The sequence below is a fragment of the Cydia amplana genome, chromosome 27 (assembly GCF_948474715.1).
Source record: "Cydia amplana chromosome 27, ilCydAmpl1.1, whole genome shotgun sequence".
In the NCBI taxonomy this organism is placed as follows: Eukaryota; Metazoa; Arthropoda; class Insecta; order Lepidoptera; family Tortricidae; genus Cydia; species Cydia amplana.
This window is the reverse complement of record NC_086095.1, coordinates 1,428,784-1,447,492: the sequence shown is the minus strand read 5'-3', so window position 1 is coordinate 1,447,492 and position 18,709 is coordinate 1,428,784. Positions and strand designations below refer to the sequence as shown.

The following is an 18,709-nucleotide window of genomic DNA, read 5'->3' as shown; positions in this document are numbered from 1 at the left end:
GTGAAGAACGATGTAGACAGAACAAAGACAGAATATCTACAGCTCACATAGCCACTATTCATAAATCATAATCTAATGGTACAATGTAATGTAACCGTTATATGTTATGCATTTTTTGTCTGTTATACCAACTTGTAATACTGAACGATGCCATCTAACATTGAATTATCATTTCACCTTGGCAGTACCAAAGTCTAGTAAATAAGAAAAAATATTTACTAGTCTCTGAAAGTACTAAAAATAACAATCACTACATTGTATAAAACAAAGTCACTTCCCGCTGTGTGTCTGTCTGTATGTATGCTTAGATCTTTAAAACTATGCAACGGATTTTGATCCGGTTTTTTTAATAGATCGAGTTATTTATGACAAAGGTTTATGTATAATTTGTTAACCCGTGCGAAGCCGGGGCGGGTCGCTAGTAAATAATAAAACAATTAACTTCAAATAAGATTCTTGCTTCCAATTCCTGTTAGAAAACCGGACCCCAACAATCTTCAGCAACTAGAAAAATGATAAGAATAGAGTATAGAATTTTCACGCCAACTATACCTTTCCTTAATATGGCACCCATTTCATTAGGCTCGCGGATAAAACCGTGGCCCCTGCAGGCCTATTATGGATGGCTTTATCCACGTGACAAAATATCCGTCACTTTTTAACACAGCGCGATTGACACAGTGACGAATACCGTTTTATCACTCTGTCACGTAGACAGAACGACCATCATATCCGTACTGATTGGTTGACAAAAGACTATCTTGAATAGGTACACTAAGGCCTAAGTCCATAAGATTTAGGCTCCACGCTTCCATATCGCACAAAAGACTGAAACTCGGATGGTATCTACGAAGTCTAAAGGTCATATGAGTTACACGCACAATGGCGCTGTCACATTGTCATAATAAGTAGTAAGTGTGTTGTATAATCTTAAAGGCTGGCAACGCACTTAACCCCTCTTGTGTGGTGTCCATAGGCAATGGTAATCACTTACTATCAGGCGATTCGTCTGCTCATTTGCCACCAATATCATAAATTATGCGAAAATCCGCGGGCTCTGCTTAGAATAAATAAATGGACATAATTTGGGCGAAAGGATCCAATCCATATCCTATCCACAAAAATCATTAGAATTTAAACAGTGTGTCAAAAAGAAAACTCATCCATTTAAAATATTGTTTACTTAAATGACAATTATTATTTAAATAAAATTTAGAAAATCATTTTCATAAACTACGTCCAATATTAAAGCAATTTTAAATAGGTATCCTCATATCCTGGGGTTTCGGTACGAAAAAAGAATGCTAATTTCAAAATCTCGCTATTATGCTTACTTTTTGTTACTTTACTCTTTGATTTAAACATTCCGCCAAAAAGTAAACTCATTTCAATGACAAATTTTAGAAAATAATTTTCGTTAATCTACGTCCAAATTTAAAGCATTATCATACCTAGCTACATCAGGTTTACGAGAAAAGAATACTAATTTCAAAATCTCGCTGTCAGCCTGTCATTATATTATTTTGTTGTTGTGTGTGTGACTTCAACTCTCGCTAACGTGACCTATCCAAAACCTACATTTCCAAAAGTAAAAATATTGCTCGTCTAAGAATGTAGGCGCCAATAGCTTTGTCACAAAATTCGTGAAAATAATGCTACATAGGTACGAGTATATCTGGGGGCACGGCCGTGCCCCCGTCAAGACGAGACAAAGGACAAAATGCAGTGCATATCTTTTCTCGGCACGTTTCGTCTTAGGTATTACGCATTACGCCGTTTATGTGCATGACATATCCCTTCCTTTTTCTTTGCCCTGCTCCAAATTTTTAGCTAGCTTTTAGTGATTAGTTAACTAAAAAAACCCTGACGCTGTTTAGCTGACACTAGCTGTCCCACCACAATCCTGACAAAGGACCAAAAATCCTGACATGTCACGGGATATCCTAAACTGTCCTAAAGTAATTCAAGATTCAAGGGCGGAGCCAGAATTATGTCCTGGTCAACGTCTAGTTATTTTTTCGGAAATAAAATATTTAAAAAAAAAAACTGATTATTGTAGACCCAGCCCAGGGCCATATCCCCCCATATATGTGGATTCGCCTATGAAGTATGGCAACCGTAATTCGGTTGCGACGTCTTTATCCTCGATTGACGCTGGCGCCAAACTAGATGACCTATAAGTGCAAGTTGATTGAGATAACTATTACGTACACGTTTTCCTTTAGATATCTCGTTTATACTTTATACTGAGTATATCTAACCGATCCACCTCGGCCCTTCGTTAAGCTATTCTCAAAATATGACATATAGTTTGTCAAAGGACTGTCTCATTTCAAATATAGATAGAGATAATCATACTATCTTACACTAGTATATACTAGCACCCAAAAGAAAAGGAGATGAGTATAGTTTACCTGATTCTTACTGACTGACAAATTAGTTTGACCAACTATAGTTAGGTATTATGCCCTATATTTTTAAAGACCAAAATATGCGCACTATTTTAGACTTTTAGAGTATCGTATTCGACATTTAAGGAACCGTTTTAGTAAAGTCTTGCTGTCTATCCGTGTCTGTAAGTGCTAGAAAAGCTATACCTATACCATACCTATATGTACATATTAATACGAGTATACTAGCGACCCGCCTCTGCTTCACAGTCTTCACACCGGTTACATAAACTTAACAAGTTATAAATCTAAACTAATCTAAACCTTCCTCAAGAATCACTCGATTGATTGGTGAAAACCGCGTGAAAATCCGTGCAGTAGTTTTACAGATGCGGGGGACATTGTTTGGGGTTTTCACCTATCAAATCTATCAATAGAGTGATTCTTGAGGAAGGTTTAGGTTTATAATTTGTTAAGGATTTGTAGTGTTAAAATATGACAATGTTTGCTAATGATATCGGGTAAAAGATTTTACTGCATGATATATGCCGGCTTTACAAAAGCTTTATTTTTATTCAGAAAAAACATAGGTAGGTATAGGCATGTACCTATAGGTATATGGTTTTCCATTAGAGAAGGGTCCTTATGTTTCATGTGCATAAGGACTTTTCCATTAGAAAAGGCTTTTTTTTAATTTATTTATAGAGATTTGTCTCTTTTGTGACGATGTCGCTCAGAAAAGGGTCCTTATTGTAGTTATTATATTTTCAGGAAGTAATGTATTGACGTGAATCTTACTTGAAACAGTTGACATAAACCATACACGTATAATTTTTATTTATGTACATTGAAAAGTCAATTAAATCAGTTGACATGAACATAAATATATGCAAATCGTTGAAACACTTTACTAGTGATACTTTAATTTATGCACGATTCAATGCTAATTATGTTCTTTTGGCGTCACACGAAAATATATTTAATTTGGTAATAAACAAAAAATAATTAAAATTCAAAAGAAATTTACTAAGCAAATAAAATAAAATTAGAAAAAACTTACTTTCAACCAAATCCGGTGGTTTATTCAAAATTTGTCGTAAAAAATAACCAAAAACAACGGTTACTATGAAGAACGCAATCGTTAACATCAATCCGAACAGCACATCACTACACTATCACTCGTAAAAAGAAAATAAAAAAAAACAACGCGTTCCCGCCAACAATTGACAAGCGACTGTTCCCGCGCGCCAATCGGGCATACAATCAAATTTAGAATAGGAATTCAATACAGCGCTGAAGAACCTAACGAAGTAAAGTGGCTGTTGACATTGAATATTATAGTTGTAATTACGCGCCTTTACAATTTGTCCCGTTAGTAACTTTAATAAGCGAATACATGCTTGATTCACGGGACGATTTGGTAAATACTACGAGTAATCACGCGTTGTGCAGCCGACATAAGTCTGGCCAAAGTAAACGCTTTACAGCGCTATATGCGCTGAACGTACTAGATTTTGTTATCGTATGATCCCATTGAACTTGATAGACGCACGCGATACGGTAGCGTCATTCCACTTAAAAGAAAATTAAGAATATATTCGCTATTTATTCAAAGCGCTGGTGGAGTAGCGGTAAGGTAAGAGCGTGCAAGTTTCAATCCGGAGGTCCCGGGTTCGCATCCTGGCTCGTACCAATTATGAGTGTTTCGGAATATCATTTGATATTTACCAGTCGCTTTTCGGTGTAGGAAAACATCGTGACGAAACCGGACTAATCCTAATAAGGCCTAATTTCCCCTTTGGCTTGGATGGTCAGATGGCAGTCGCTTTTGTAAAAACTACCGTCAATTCTTGGGATCCTCTCCCGTACAGGGCTTTACAGCCACGAACACAAGTGTCGTAACCGGGATGCTGCTTAAACATCTGACACAGATGGTAAAGGTCTATTATTATTCTCTTTATTTACTTGAACTCTCTAGGCTAGGTGATTTATAATATGAATATAAAAGTAAAATATAAAAACACTTACAAAACAATAAAAAATACATATAAACACATTATAAAAAACCTAACCTAGGGTGCCGCCAGCAGCGGGGCAAGGCCCAAGCTGCCGGTGGTCAGGGCCGCAGAGAGAGGAACCGGCGGACTATCCGCGCCGTGTCCAAGATCACCGCCTTCTGCATCTGGCCCCTGGCTATTATTATTATTATTATATTGGGATTAGTTGTTCAGTTGTCAAGCCGACCCCAGGCTCCCATGAGCCGTGGCGCCCGTGGCAAAATGCCGGGACAACGCGAGGAAGATGATGATTCGCTATTCAGTCGGATAAATGAGGAGGACCAGAAGTTTTCCTTTGATTGTATCTGATACCGAATAACCTACCTAACTAATTGCATTGATTGTACCTGATAGCTTAATCGATATAAATAAGTGAACAAGTATGCCCTGATAGGTACTCAGACAAATGTCTGCGGTATTTCCGGACCGATACGACCTTTTCAAACCTTCAAGAAAAGAGCGCGCGGACCTACAAATTAATCAAATTATTTATTGGCATAAATAACGGTACATACAAAGAGTTCATAGTCATTACAAATATTTAAATATCTGAGAGACCGAGCTTTGCGAGCGCGTTTTCCCAGAGATAAGACCTAGCTAGAACGATTTTTCGCCCCCGAAAACCTCCATACCTATAGCAAATTTCGTTATAGCCGTTTCTGAGATCCCCGAAATATATAATAAATACAAGAATTGCTCGTTTAAATTAAAGGTATAATATAGGTACTTAAAATGTACGTAAAGAAAAGAGCGTAACGCCCATCTTAAAGGCCGGCAACGCATTTACAACCCCTCGTCAACTCAAATGCAGTGCATCTCGCTTGCACCACAGAACGAGGGAGATGCATTGTGAGTTCACGCAGTCGCTAGTTAATATGTCAGTGCCAAACCCGTGGTAAGCGCGATAACCTCTGACCTCCATCACGTGTGTATTCGGGAGTGCTCACAGCAACACACTAAGCTGATTACAGTTCGATCGTATCTCCTTACAATAAGGTTTAAAACTGTCCAATAACGGTGTCGAAGATGAGGTAACGTTATCAGAATATTTAGCTTTCGTGCTCAACAAATGCTCATCAATCTCATCATAATATGTTTAATTAAACCAAGGACACGTGTATACCATTCCTTTGTTATCATTTTGTTATAACTGTTATAAGTAGGTAACCTGTCGCGTCAAATGATGATCCCTATGACCCATTTCAAATTAGAGTTGGGCTGAATATAGACTTTGCCGAATACGAATATAGGGGCTACCGCGAAAACCGAAATTCGCAAATTGCGGGGATCTTTATCTTTTACTCCACGGTTATATCCCAGGTTCGCAGTCTGCACTCATACATAACGTGTTTTTGACCCTTCTCCTGACAGTCCTGATCGACCGGGAATAAACGTGTCGTCGCGGAATAAACGGAATAATCGCGAAGTTCATCTGCGCCATGAATCTAGTATAACTGGATTGGGCATGAGTGGTGGGGATAACTGACAGAACGGGATAGTCTTATCTATCTTTCAGTAGGAGTAAAACGAAAGCGCTATTATTGTTTGTCCTTGTCACAGTCTCACATCTTGTTTTATTCCCCACCGTAAATTGACCACCGTGATTGGTCGAATTCATTTGTTGCCCACCATAACAAATAAATTCGACCAATCATAGCGTCGCATGGTCGAATTTATATGTTTTGTCCCTCACGGAGGCACGCGTAGACCACTTCTATAGGATGCTACCTTCTATGATCTGCGCTAAATAGCGGACGTCCTAAAAAAAAAATATTATTTGGTAAATATTCGGCAGTTCGAACCGATTTATTCGGCCAAATACGAACATTGAAAAATATGCCGAATACCGTAATTACCGAATATCGGCCCATCTCTACTTCAAATATATTTTAAGTTACACAAAACCTTAACAAATTATAAACCTACCTTCATCAAGAATCACTATTGATGGGGGAAAACCGCATGAAAATCCGTTCAGTAGTTTTCGAGTTTATCGCGAACATACATTTTTTTTCGATTTTTGCGGTAAATAACCATATTAGCCAACATTACAAAACAAAAGTCGATATGAAAGCAATTGGCAAAATTCCTAGCATCTAAACTTGGTCAACCAGATCTCGACAGTAGAAAAAGGCGGCAAATTTGAAAAATGTAGGCGCGAAGGGAAATCGTCCCATAGAAAATTTGAATTTCGCGCCTTTTTTTACTGACAAGATTTGTTTGACCAGCTTTAGATAAACCTATTCTGAAGATGCTGGCAACATTACAATAAATGATTTGTACGATTTGTACTTTATCTGTGGTAGTTAAGAAAAAGAATTTATTCGGGAGGTACGTAGAGACGTAATCGAAGTGAAAAATAAATCTTTTCGTCTAATTTTAATATAGTTAAGTGTTATTATCAAGTGCAATTTACATGGATAATATTTTAATTAGTTTGTAATTTGTGTGATCAAGATGATAATTGAAAACCCGGACGCCTTTAAATCATGGCTGACTTCCATATTGGAGCCTCTGTAAGTACATTTGGCGTTCAAACGCAGCCATTTTAATTTGCCAAGGTGTTATTTTTTTGCAAAAATAAAGCCAATTTTGTGACTTACATGAATTTCACTGTTATGAGGCCGATTTCCACTGAATATTAGCTTCTAAATTCCACTTTCTCTACTGAAAAGGTGTCACGTTACAAATAAATTTCGTAATAGATGTTTTTGGTACTGCGCTTGGCAGATTGTTACTACGCTGAAATCTTGACAGCTTTCACATTGATTTTTCCGTATTTATCCATGAAACTGTCGTCAAATCGTATTTACAGTTATGTTTTTTGCCACACGCTTTTAGATATTGCGCTACAATTTATATACGCCTGTTTACTTCAGCACTCGGACGAATTTTATTATGAATGTATCTAACATAACCTTAAAAATATTCAATCATAAAATATTTATTTTATGGGCTATTTCTGGGTTAACTAAAGAAAAGCTCTACAAGTCTACAGTATTCTTGTGCTATTATAATTGATTTTGATACTAGTTTGTAGATAATCGATATTATTTTATTTTATTTATACTTCTACCCAAGCACCCAGTCTGAACACACATTGACTTGATTGAGTAGGTACCTATAGTAATAAAGTTCTCTTTTTATCTCTTGTCTGTGGCTTTATGCCTTTAATCTTTATTAATTTATTTGAAAAAGAGTGTTCCAAGGTTTATGTTTCCAATCCGTTATCTTTTTTCATCATGGTAACAGAAAGTGTGAACATTTTGGGACACGAGCTCATAGTTCCGAGTAGAAATAACATAAACATTCCCAAAATGGAATAATAGTACATTGTGCAACATGGGGCGTAAGTTAAATATTGCAAACAAGAGTAAGTTAAATAACGACGGCGTGCCGGAGCGATTTATAGACTCGAGTTTGCAATATTATTATGCCCTGAGTTACACACAATGTTTTTCATCATACTTGCGATACAAAAATGAAGTATAAAGACAAAAAACTGTTAATTATGGTACTAGAAACTTCATTACTCCCTAGGGAAAACGCTTTTTCTATTACTTCCGCTAAGCCTGCGTGCAATTCCACATTTATTGCGAGTGTGATGAAAAATGTAGTGTATAACTTTCCCAACAACACATGTATCTATTTTTAGAACATTACCACACTCGCAATCTAATTTTATATGGCATATATTTCTGTTAGCAGCATTAAACTCTCCCAGTGAGTTTTAAATTTATCAATATCGGCATCCGCAACATCCCTGGTGCCTCAGCCACATTGCCTCGGGCAAAGATACATTGATTGAGTAAGATGCGTAAAATCGAGGACAATTTCGTGCTTGGAATTTGATGTAAGTGAGATGGCGCTGTACAGCTCCATACATTTTGCGGTAACTTGATTGTCAAAAGTTGACATTTGAGCGCAGTATAGCACCATCGGTTTTGGATTATAAGGGACACGATTTTTTCTTAGACTTTACCTCTCTATTACAATAAATTCTGTTTGCCTCGGGCAAGGCACGTCTCTACTGACCGAGCTGCTTCGCGCAGCAATTTCCTCCCGACGAGACTTGTTCTGTGTGGATCTGCCTAATTAGGTATTTCATACCTAAAACTCTTTTACCTGCAATGCAATAGCAGCCCTAATGCACAGTCGCACTTCATATTGTTCCAAGACCAGGGATTTATGCAAAAACTTCGAAATAACCATATTTTTCGAATTATGAATTATGAATACTCGAAATGTAGGATTCAGTTGTGTTTTTACGTAACAACTTCGTATTATTATATTTCCCAATTAGAAATGAAATAATTAGCAAAGAACGAAAAAATGAACAAACAAAAAGTGAACATTATCTTCTCTGATAAGATATTGTTACCATAATAATTCCAGAGATATGGCAATTGCGTTGTTTTTATAGATAAAAAATGTTGCCAAGTGCAATTGTTGGAATAAGTTGGCATATGTGGCATTTATGGCATATGTGGCATTTATTTGATTCTACGAATTATACATATGTACATTTTCCACTTGCTACGATTCCTGACATACGAGGGTAATTTGAGAAGTAACTTGTTTCGCCTACGTATAGATGGCGTTGGCGTCAACTCTGTATGTATTGATTTAGTTTAGTAATTAAACATATTTAATATGTGGCGTCATGTCATTTTTGGCAGGAATTTGACATTTGACAGTAGTTCAAACAAAACTGGTCTGAGTTACGCGGGAAAATGGAGAAAATTGGAATTCGTGGAGTTTTTCAGTTCTTTTTTTGGAAGGCAAAACTGTGAAACAAATCCATAAAAGGATTTTACCTACGTTGGGTAGTTCGTGTCCTTCCTAGGGAGCGATTTGACTTTGCGTAAATTAGTTTAAGCGAGGCAGGACATGCATTAAAGATGCACCTCGCCCTGGAGTCCCGAAAACAGCACTTTTACCCGAAATCATTGATAAAATCCATGATTTAGTTTTAGCCGACCGAAGATTGAAAATACGCGAATTAGCTGAAGCCACAAACATCTCTTCTGAGCGGGTGCATTTTATTTTACACGACGATTTGCACAAGAAAAAGCTTTGTGTAAGGTAAGTGCCGCGATTACTGACTCCAGAACAAATGCGTATTCGCATGTGAACATCTGATGAAGATTTGCAGGTGTTTAAAAAAAAATCCAACAGATTTTGTTACTATGGATGGAACCTGGATCCATCACTACATCCCGGAGACGAAACATCAGTCGAAACAATGGGCTGGTCATGGTGAGCCAACTCCAAAGAAAGCCATATGCATTCCGTCTGCTGGAAAGGTGATGGCGTCTGTGTTTTGGGACGCAAAGGGATACTTTTAATTGCCTACCTGGCCAAGGGAAAAACTATAACTGGAGCATACTACGCATCACTTTTGGATCAGTTACAGGCGGCAATAGCTGAAAAACGTCCAGGTTTGGCAAAAAATAATGTGATTTTTCATCATGACTACGCTCCGTGCATTCAAGTCGTGTCGCTGCACAAAAATTGTCGGAGTTACGATTGGAACTTCTTCCACACCCTACTTATTCACCAGATTTGGCTTCGTCGGACTATCACCTCTTCCCGAAACTGAAAACATTTCTCTTAGGGCGAAATTTTAAGTCCGATGAGGAGGTTATATGGGAGGTCAATGCGTATTTCGAGGCCCTTGAAGAAACGCACTTCCGTGAAGGCATAGAGAAGTTGCAGACTCGTTGGGACAAGTGCGTAGAACTTCGGAGGGATTACGTAGAGAAATAAAATAAATACATTTGCAATATTATTATTTTTTGATATGATACCAAGTTACTTCTCAAACAACCCTCGTACCTCTTTGGCTTCGTTCAGTTTCATAACTTGGACTGTTAGGAAGTGTACAAATAAATCAAGTGAACTAACAAGGAAAAGTACCAACAAAGAGAATCGATTTTATAGAGAGTTAGTCATGGTAAAATATGTAGCCACAGTTTTACTGCCATCTTTTGACAGAAGATTAAAACTGTTAGAACGTCATTTGACTTTGATCCTTATTCTTTCACTGATATGTGTTAATTTGTAAATATTAAAATTAACGCCATCTGGCTGAGCATAGGCCAAAGGTTATGGTGCCATCGTTCGAAAAGATTGCATGAGAAAAGAATGGTCGGACAGACAGACGCACGAGTGATTCTATAAGGGTCCCTTTTTTACTTTTGAGGTACGGAACCCAGTGCCAGCCCGAGCCCTTGATCGAAATCGGGTTTTGGCGCCCTTCGTTGAAGTTTTCAAGCGTATTTTGGGCCCCTTTTTTATCATTTGCCATTTTGGCGCCCCCCTTGCCATCCGGCGCCTAGAGCGGCCGCTCCACTCGCTCTACCCTAGATCCGGGCCTGACGAAACCCTAAAAAAAAAAGATGTTCTCAAAGTTAAAATTATAGATGGGGGAGGAGGGGATAGATGGAAAATGTTCTCAATGTTATAACTTTTTTTTAATTCCAGTTGCGACGCGGACCCCGCCGCGTTAGCCAAGTACGTGTACGCGCTGGTGAAAAAGGACAAGCCGCTGGACGAGCTGCGGGACGGCATGCTGGACCAGCTGGACGTGTTCCTGCAGCAAGGTTTGTGGTTTAAGGGCTCTGTACCCAAACGGTAACAAGTAACCGTCAAAAATATTTTTAGATACACACTTTTATTGCCGACTGTACTTTGCAAGTCTATCACTAACTAAACATAACATATTGGCAGAACTCATACGCTAATCCACACACGCATGCACATACACACACTCACACACACACACAAACACGCACACATTCATTCATTCATGTATCCTCATAATAAACATAGTATTTAATTAGGTTATAATACTAAATAACAGCATGAAATACCTAAAACATTCTTTAAAATAAAAATAGATAATATTAGTTATAAGTAGTTTACAAATAAAATAAGTTACTTGCTTATGTATAACATTTCCTATAATAAGTAATAATAAGACTGTTTAGTTATGGAGGAGCGGGGCACCCTGATACAGGTTCACTCGCCTAAAAGGAAGTCCCAACCACTGATGGCAATTTGTATAATACTAAATAAGGAAATAAAATATTTTTCATTTTCATTCATTTCATCAAGTACGTCTCGAAACCTTTCAAACGAGCCTAAACTCTAATGTGTTTGTCCTCCCATCGAAGAGTTCCTTTGGCTACCTTCCGACTGCATCATCAGATCTGGCGGCCTAGCCAAGGTGACGATCGCTTGCGCTTCGCCATCGAATCGCTTTGTGTCTCTCTATCACTCTTCCATATTAGTGTGACAGTGATAGTTGCGTTTCGTTCGCTACGGAGCGTTAGCGATTGGCACGTTGGCTACGGGGCCAGCTCCATGTTAGCATATTATTGCATTGTCATTGGAATATGGAAGTAGGTATAAATTTCAGCTCAATGAGACACCTGGAAGTGGTTCAAATTTGAGTAACAAGGTTTGAAGCACCATATATACTTACAAAGGGATATACGCAGTGAAGCTAAATAAAAGTGTTTAAAAAAAGGTATAGTCAGTGACAAAAGCTTGTATCAATAATGAAATATTTGCCAAAAACTTAGACTTGAAAGTTTGGAAGAAAGATTTAAGATAACCTTTTCGTCGCCCGTTAACTTACAAGATACTTTATAATAGCTACGTCAGAAGCCGCCTGGAATTCGCTTCGGTAGTGTGGAATCCTTGCTATGATGTACATAAAAAGAGAATAGAAAGGGTACAAAAAATATTTATTAAAGCTCTTGAATTCCGAATAAGGGGTAACTATGAAAATTACGCCTCCTCAATATCTAGACACAACCTTCAACCTCTGTTATTAAGGCGCTCGTGTAATGATTTAGTATTCTTATTTAAAATAATTAATAATCTCGTGGATGCTCCTGAACTTCTACATAATATAGGTTTTCGAGTGCCTCGCAGAACAGAACGTGGTTGTCGGAGCAAAATGCTGTTCAGTGTTGGAATATGTCGAACTAAATATGCACAGCAATCGTACATTAAACGCGCATGCAGGTTGTATAATGAAAAGTGTATGAACGCAGATATATTTGGCAGTTCGTTAGGGTTATTTAAAAAGAAGGTCTATTCTTTATTAAATTCGTGTGAAAGTTAGGTTAAGCTATCTCATTATTTGTTACTTTTTACAGTTGTTATACCTACTCAGATAGCATTTCATAGTATTAAGTTTATTACAAAATATGTTTTGCATATAGGAAACTATAGGTCTACATTATAAAAAATTCTAGCTGTTTAGCTTATTTACCTACATGTTTATAAGACTGTTTTTCTAAATAAAAAAAAAATAACTCTTTATATATTTCTAGAAACGAAACCGTTCGTGGACATGCTGTTCAAAGCCCTGGAGAACAACGAGTATGTGACGCTGATGGAAAAGAGACCGCCTTCCCCGCAGCCCGAACAGGAGATGGAGAAGGAACTGCCGGCTGAACCGGAGAATCATGGTGAGTGGACATGCTGTTCAAAGCCCTGGAGAACCATGGTGAGTGGACATGCTGTTTAAAGCCCTGGAGAACCATGGTGAGTGGACATGCTGTTTAAAGCCCTGGAGAACCATGGTGAGTGGACATGCTGTTTAAAGCCCTGGAGAACCATGGTGAGTGGACATGCTGTTTAAAGCCCTGGAGAACCATGGTGAGTGGACATGCTGTTTAAAGCCCTGGAGAACCATGGTGAGTGGACATGCTGTTTAAAGCCCTGGAGAACCATGGTGAGTGGACATGCTGTTTAAAGCCCTGGAGAACCATGGTGAGTGGACATGCTGTTTAAAGCCCTGGAGAACCATGGTGAGTGGACATGCTGTTTAAAGCCCTGGAGAACCATGGTGAGTGGACATGCTGTTTAAAGCCCTGGAGAACCATGGTGAGTGGACATGCTGTTTAAATCCCTGGAGAACCATGGTGAGTGGACATGCTGTTCAAAGCCCTGGAGAACCATGGTGAGTGGACATGCTGTTCAAAGCCCTGGAGAACCATGGTGAGTGGACATGCTGTTTAAAGCCCTGGAGAACCATGGTGAGTGGACATGCTGTTCAAAGCCCCGGAGAACAATGAGTATGTGACGCTGATGGAAAAGAGACAGCCTTCCCCGCAGCCCGAACAGGTGATGGAGAAGGAACTGCCGGCTGAACCGGAGAATCATGGTGAGTGACATTCGATTAAGATTCGACCTGTCGATTTATGTTTGATTTCCTGAATGTATGGAGAAAGTTTTTATTAATTTGTGGCTTTTTAGTATATTATCGTAAGTTGATCCGTAGGAAACTATTGATACCGGATAGGAATGGAATCGATTGGCATACAAAAATAGCATGTGAAAAATAAAAGTTTTGATTTTCATACCGTATGGGAAAAGTTTTCCTCGATTTGTGGCTTTTCTAGTCGGAATTATTTTTTGCTTCCATACAAGCTTTTAATCCTCATTAGGAATGGGATCGATCGGCATCAAAAAGAAAGTTTGTCAAAAATGACTTTTTTCTCCCACTCTGTATGTTTTTTCCAAAATCTGTAAAAGCCAATCTTCATTAATTTGAAATCGAGGGAAGGTCTTCTGAGACCGTTTTCTCGCAGCGGCACGGGATCCGGGGGCCGCCCTCACTGATCCAAAAAGAAAATCCACCCCGTATAATAGTTCTTACGAACGGATATAGTGCGTCAAGCAAATCTTGTCAGTAGCAATGTACTGCAAATTAAAGTAGGGTAACACCATGTAACACTCAAAGAGCAATGTACATCGAACCAAAATGTGTTTATTTTTCCGCCCTTCATACGTCAGTTCGAGTGAATTATCATAACCTCAAATTTTAGTAATGTTTACCGTCAACGAGCATGATTGTACATTGTAGGCACCTTAGCTTTGCTTGAGGCCATGCATAATCTTGGTATTTAATGGTGACAGCAGAAATATCTCTTGAAATAGAAACGATTCAGAATGTAAACAATAAGATGATGGCTGTCATTCACGATCCACATTCCACAGATAACACACAGATGACACGCGATTTTGGAATTATTCGAACACAGTGTTGCTAACCCGCGATTTTTCAAATTTGCCGCCTTTTACTACTGACAAGATTTGGTTGATCCAGTATAGTTACCTTTCAAAGAAAACGCATTCTGTTGTTATTTATTGTCAAACGGTTTGACCAAGTATAGTTTTAATTTCAGTGGGTGTGGGCTCGGGCTTGGGGTCTGGCTTGTGTGGCGCGGAGTCCCCTCGCACAGGGCTGCCTCGCGCGCGCTCCCCGCACGCGGGCGCCGCGCCGCGGCACCGCGTGGTACTAGGGCGCGCCGCCGCCGCCAGGGTACCCCCGCCACCGCCGCCGCTGAGGGAACACACGCTCGTTAAGGTGACTATACAAACCTACATGTACATATGTGACGTTATCTAGGAAAAGATACCTTATTGTCAATGGCGCTATCGCCATAAAGAAAAACCGGCCAAGTGCGAGTCGAACTCGCGCACGGAGGGTTCCGCACAATCAACAAAAAATAGAGCAAAACAAGCAAAAAAACGGTCACCCATCCAAGTACTGACCCCGACGTTGCTTAACTTCGGTCGAAAATCACGCTTGTTGTATGGGAGCCCCACTTAAATCATTATTTTATTCTGTTTTTAGTATTTGTTGTTATAGCGGCAACAGAAATACATCATCTGTGAAAATTTCAACTGTCTAGCTATCACGGTTCGTGAGATACAGCCTGGTGACAGACGGACGGACGGACAGACGGACAGCGGAGTCTTAGTAATAGGGTCCCGTTTTTACCCTTTGGGTACGGAACCCTAAAAAAAGATAAAAAAATAATTTATTCAAGTAGGCATAATTACATTACGCTTATGAACGTCTAATAAAGCTAACCGGCTCCATTACTAACGATACTCCGATGTAAATACAATGCCGCGCGACGCTGTGCGACGTAAGCGCCATCAACAATAAGGTCCCTTTTCATCGATAATGCCCCATATACTGTTTATGTTATTACTTGAGTCCTCACCAAACGAGCCGCCTCGCGAGGTAATTGCCACGCGAGGCAACTCAGTCTACGTAGACATGCCTCAGGCGAAGCAAACGCACTCGCGGCCACAATGCCTCGGACGAGACCAGTCTCTACAGACCGAGATGCCTCGCGCGGCATTTCCTCACGAGGCAACTCGTTCTTCGTGTAGTAGTAGTAGCAAAGTCTTTATTATACAAAAATACATATTATTATTTTTTACATAAAATTAGCAAAAAGTACAAAGACGAACTTATCCCCCCTAATAAATTTTTTAATACAAAAATCTTTACAAAGAAATATTAAGATTCAAAATCTTATTATTTTTATTACTTACATGTTATATACACTATACAGTCCTTTTTTAAATTAAAAGTGTATACTCGAAGATACTAATTTTAAACTAAAATAAACTTAAAATAATAATATGAACTTAAAGTAAACTAATTAAATATTAATGAATTTTTTTTTTTTTTTACAGGTGTTACCATTAAGTGAACTTTTGGAAGAACCAGTGGATCAGCCGCCTAGAAGGCGGGATCGTAGAGAAAATGTAAGTTTATTAATATTTTACATGATATTTTTATGAAAATGCGATGTCACTAAACAACACCGCATATCAAACCAACTGGTAGTTCACCATGTTGATGTATAAACACCGCATTATCATAGAGAAATATAGTAAGACGAGAGTGCTCATTCCATACGTCAGTTTTGGTAGCATGGACCGGAAAGTTTAATGCTCAACAGCATAAGACTTTCCGGTCGGTGCTACATCTATTGTCAAGTAGCAGTACTGATAGTTCCGCTACTCGATGCTAGATGTAGACACTGAAATTAATAGTCTTTTTGGTATCAAAACTGATGTATGGAGTGAGCACTCTATGTATTTTATTTCTATGGCATTATGCAAATCTAATCTTCATTGATTGACCTTACTATTTTACCCAGAGAGGAACATACGGACTACGTTAGTACGGAGAGCCGGTCATCCCCTTCTTAAATTGTGATAGACATTATCTTGTATGTTAAGTTTTTTAAAGTTGAATAAATATTATGTTGTTTTGCCGCCAGAGTGCAGCACTAAGTATACCATAGAGCAGCGGTTCTCAATCTTTTTTTTGACGGAACCCTTTTGGAAAGCGAAATACTTGATGGAACCCTACAATAAAACAATAGTTTTTAGAAGTGTATTTTTTTATTAATAAGCATAATAATTATGCTTATTTTATTATTCTATATTATTCTAAATTCTTGCGGAACCCCTGCAGGGGTGTCGCGGAAACCTACCCTGTTTTTTGTCAAGTTTTCACAGACAATCAAATATGACATTGATACATCAAGGCGGTTTGTTTACAAAGGGCCTACCCGGGAAACGCGAAATCGAAACTCAGCTATCTGCCTCTTTATCGCTCGAATATGCAAGAGTGATAAAGAGGTTAGATAACCAAAATTTCGACTCTCGTTTGCGGTAGACCCTTAGATTGTTACTTATTTTGGGAGTGGCGCCCTCTACGCAGAATAGGCTAAGTGACTAATTTTCATTTATGGTATCAATCGATCGGGTTTGTTTTTAGGATCAAATGTCTATATGGGACCCATTGCATTAATGTAACATAAAAGTCAGAAATTGTAGTCAAAGGCCGACAGTCGCACTTCACTCGCGAAACGCCCTAAACAAAACGACAAGGGAACGTGACGTCAAGGTCTCTGGGAGCCCATCTTGTAGTATAGACAAAACAAGAAAATTGCGTTTTTGTCGGTGAAATATTGCGTTTATGTATATAGTTGCTATACAATATTTTTTTACAAATACAAATACAAATGTTTATTTCTTAGAATATGGTAGATACAATGATGGTCAAATTACAATAAGTGCGTCATATTCTGCCTCTACCGGCGTAGAAATATTACAATTAATTTGCTATACCTACTTGATTATTGCTAACATGCATATATATTATAGTATTTACATGTCCAGTTTTATAAATCTTATACATTACCTAAGAACATATTGGCACAATAGTAGTTAAATCAGGTTTCATTTACAATACATTTAATTTATATTACAATAATAACTAGTACAATAAAATAATTAGTTTATTTATGTTTATTTATGTATGAAATGTAAGGAATCGAATGGTACCCTTACTTTTATCGTTTTTGGAAGTTAAAAAAAAACTTAAATTTTGCAACTTTCAGGTCCTGTGTTTTTGTAATTTTTCAATATTTTATTTTAATATCCACATTGTTGTGATAAATTGCTCGTTTGCTATCTATTTTACTAGATTTTGTTATAAAATTCAACATGTGTCATCATCCCTATTTCGCGTAATATTCCCTATTAACATTGTGTTGTGATGTTGACAGATGCGCGAGGACCGGCGCCGGCGCCGCTCGCGCTCGTGGGAGCGGCGCGCGCGCGCGCGCAGGCACGTGCGCGACCTGCGCGAGCCCGAGCGGGACGACCGACGGTCGGTACACACACACACACACACACATCTCTCTCTCTTTCTCTCTCACACACACACATTACACCACACACACACACACACATTACATACACACACACAACACACACACACACACACACCACATTATACACACACCACACACACACACACACACACACACACACACATCATCATCATCTCCCTCGCGTTGTCCCGGCATTTAGCCACGGCTCATGGGTGCCTGGGGTCCGCTTGGCAACTAATCACAAGAATTTGCGTAGACACTAGTTCTTACGAAAGCGACTTGCGTCGAATTTTATATCAGAATTTTGACAATCCAGTACAAATCTCGCTCTCATGAACCTATATATTTTATGCATGTGATTCTAATATATCATCTTTCGCTTCATCCACAGACGACCACCGTCTAGATCACCATCTCCCCGCGGCCGCTTCAGGAACCGTAGTCCACCAGCCGTTCTAGACAGACCTAACACACGATCTAGGTATAATCTCATTGATCTCTGACTTGGGTACCTGCGCCAAAGATGGCCCGGTTAATAAACTTGCTACTTACAAAATTTCAAGTGTGAATAGATTCAAATTTTGCGTCCATGTTCGCTAATATCGTAAACCAAACTGCAAGTTCATATTAAAAATAACGTTAGGCCTTCTTTAGGCGCAACTACCGTCAGCAGCAGAAGTTGCTAAGCGGGCGAGGTGTTCAAAATTACCTTGACACGCTCTTATTCTTTTAACAATAAAGTTGTGTT

General features: G+C 38.7%; 2 protein-coding genes across 2 annotated transcripts in view; one reads left to right on the top strand and one right to left on the bottom strand.

The window, feature by feature from the left end:
• Positions 1–3,747, bottom strand: part of LOC134660497 (acetyl-CoA carboxylase) — a 126,403-nt gene extending 122,656 nt beyond the window's left edge. Inside the window, exon 1 of the mRNA XM_063516267.1 lies at positions 3,451–3,747. Within this exon, the coding sequence (XP_063372337.1) occupies positions 3,451–3,538 (88 nt within the window). The 5' untranslated portion in view covers positions 3,539–3,747. The remainder of the gene's footprint in view (positions 1–3,450) is intronic.
• A 2,940-nt stretch (positions 3,748–6,687) lies between these two features.
• Positions 6,688–18,709, top strand: part of LOC134660396 (RNA-binding protein 26) — a 46,752-nt gene continuing 34,730 nt past the window's right edge. The window contains exons 1-8 of the mRNA XM_063516131.1: positions 6,688–6,963; positions 10,934–11,052; positions 12,796–12,933; positions 13,527–13,631; positions 14,656–14,837; positions 15,959–16,036; positions 17,854–17,957; positions 18,353–18,442. Of these exons, the coding sequence (XP_063372201.1) occupies positions 6,905–6,963; positions 10,934–11,052; positions 12,796–12,933; positions 13,527–13,631; positions 14,656–14,837; positions 15,959–16,036; positions 17,854–17,957; positions 18,353–18,442 (875 nt within the window). The 5' untranslated portion in view covers positions 6,688–6,904. The remainder of the gene's footprint in view (positions 6,964–10,933; positions 11,053–12,795; positions 12,934–13,526; positions 13,632–14,655; positions 14,838–15,958; positions 16,037–17,853; positions 17,958–18,352; positions 18,443–18,709) is intronic.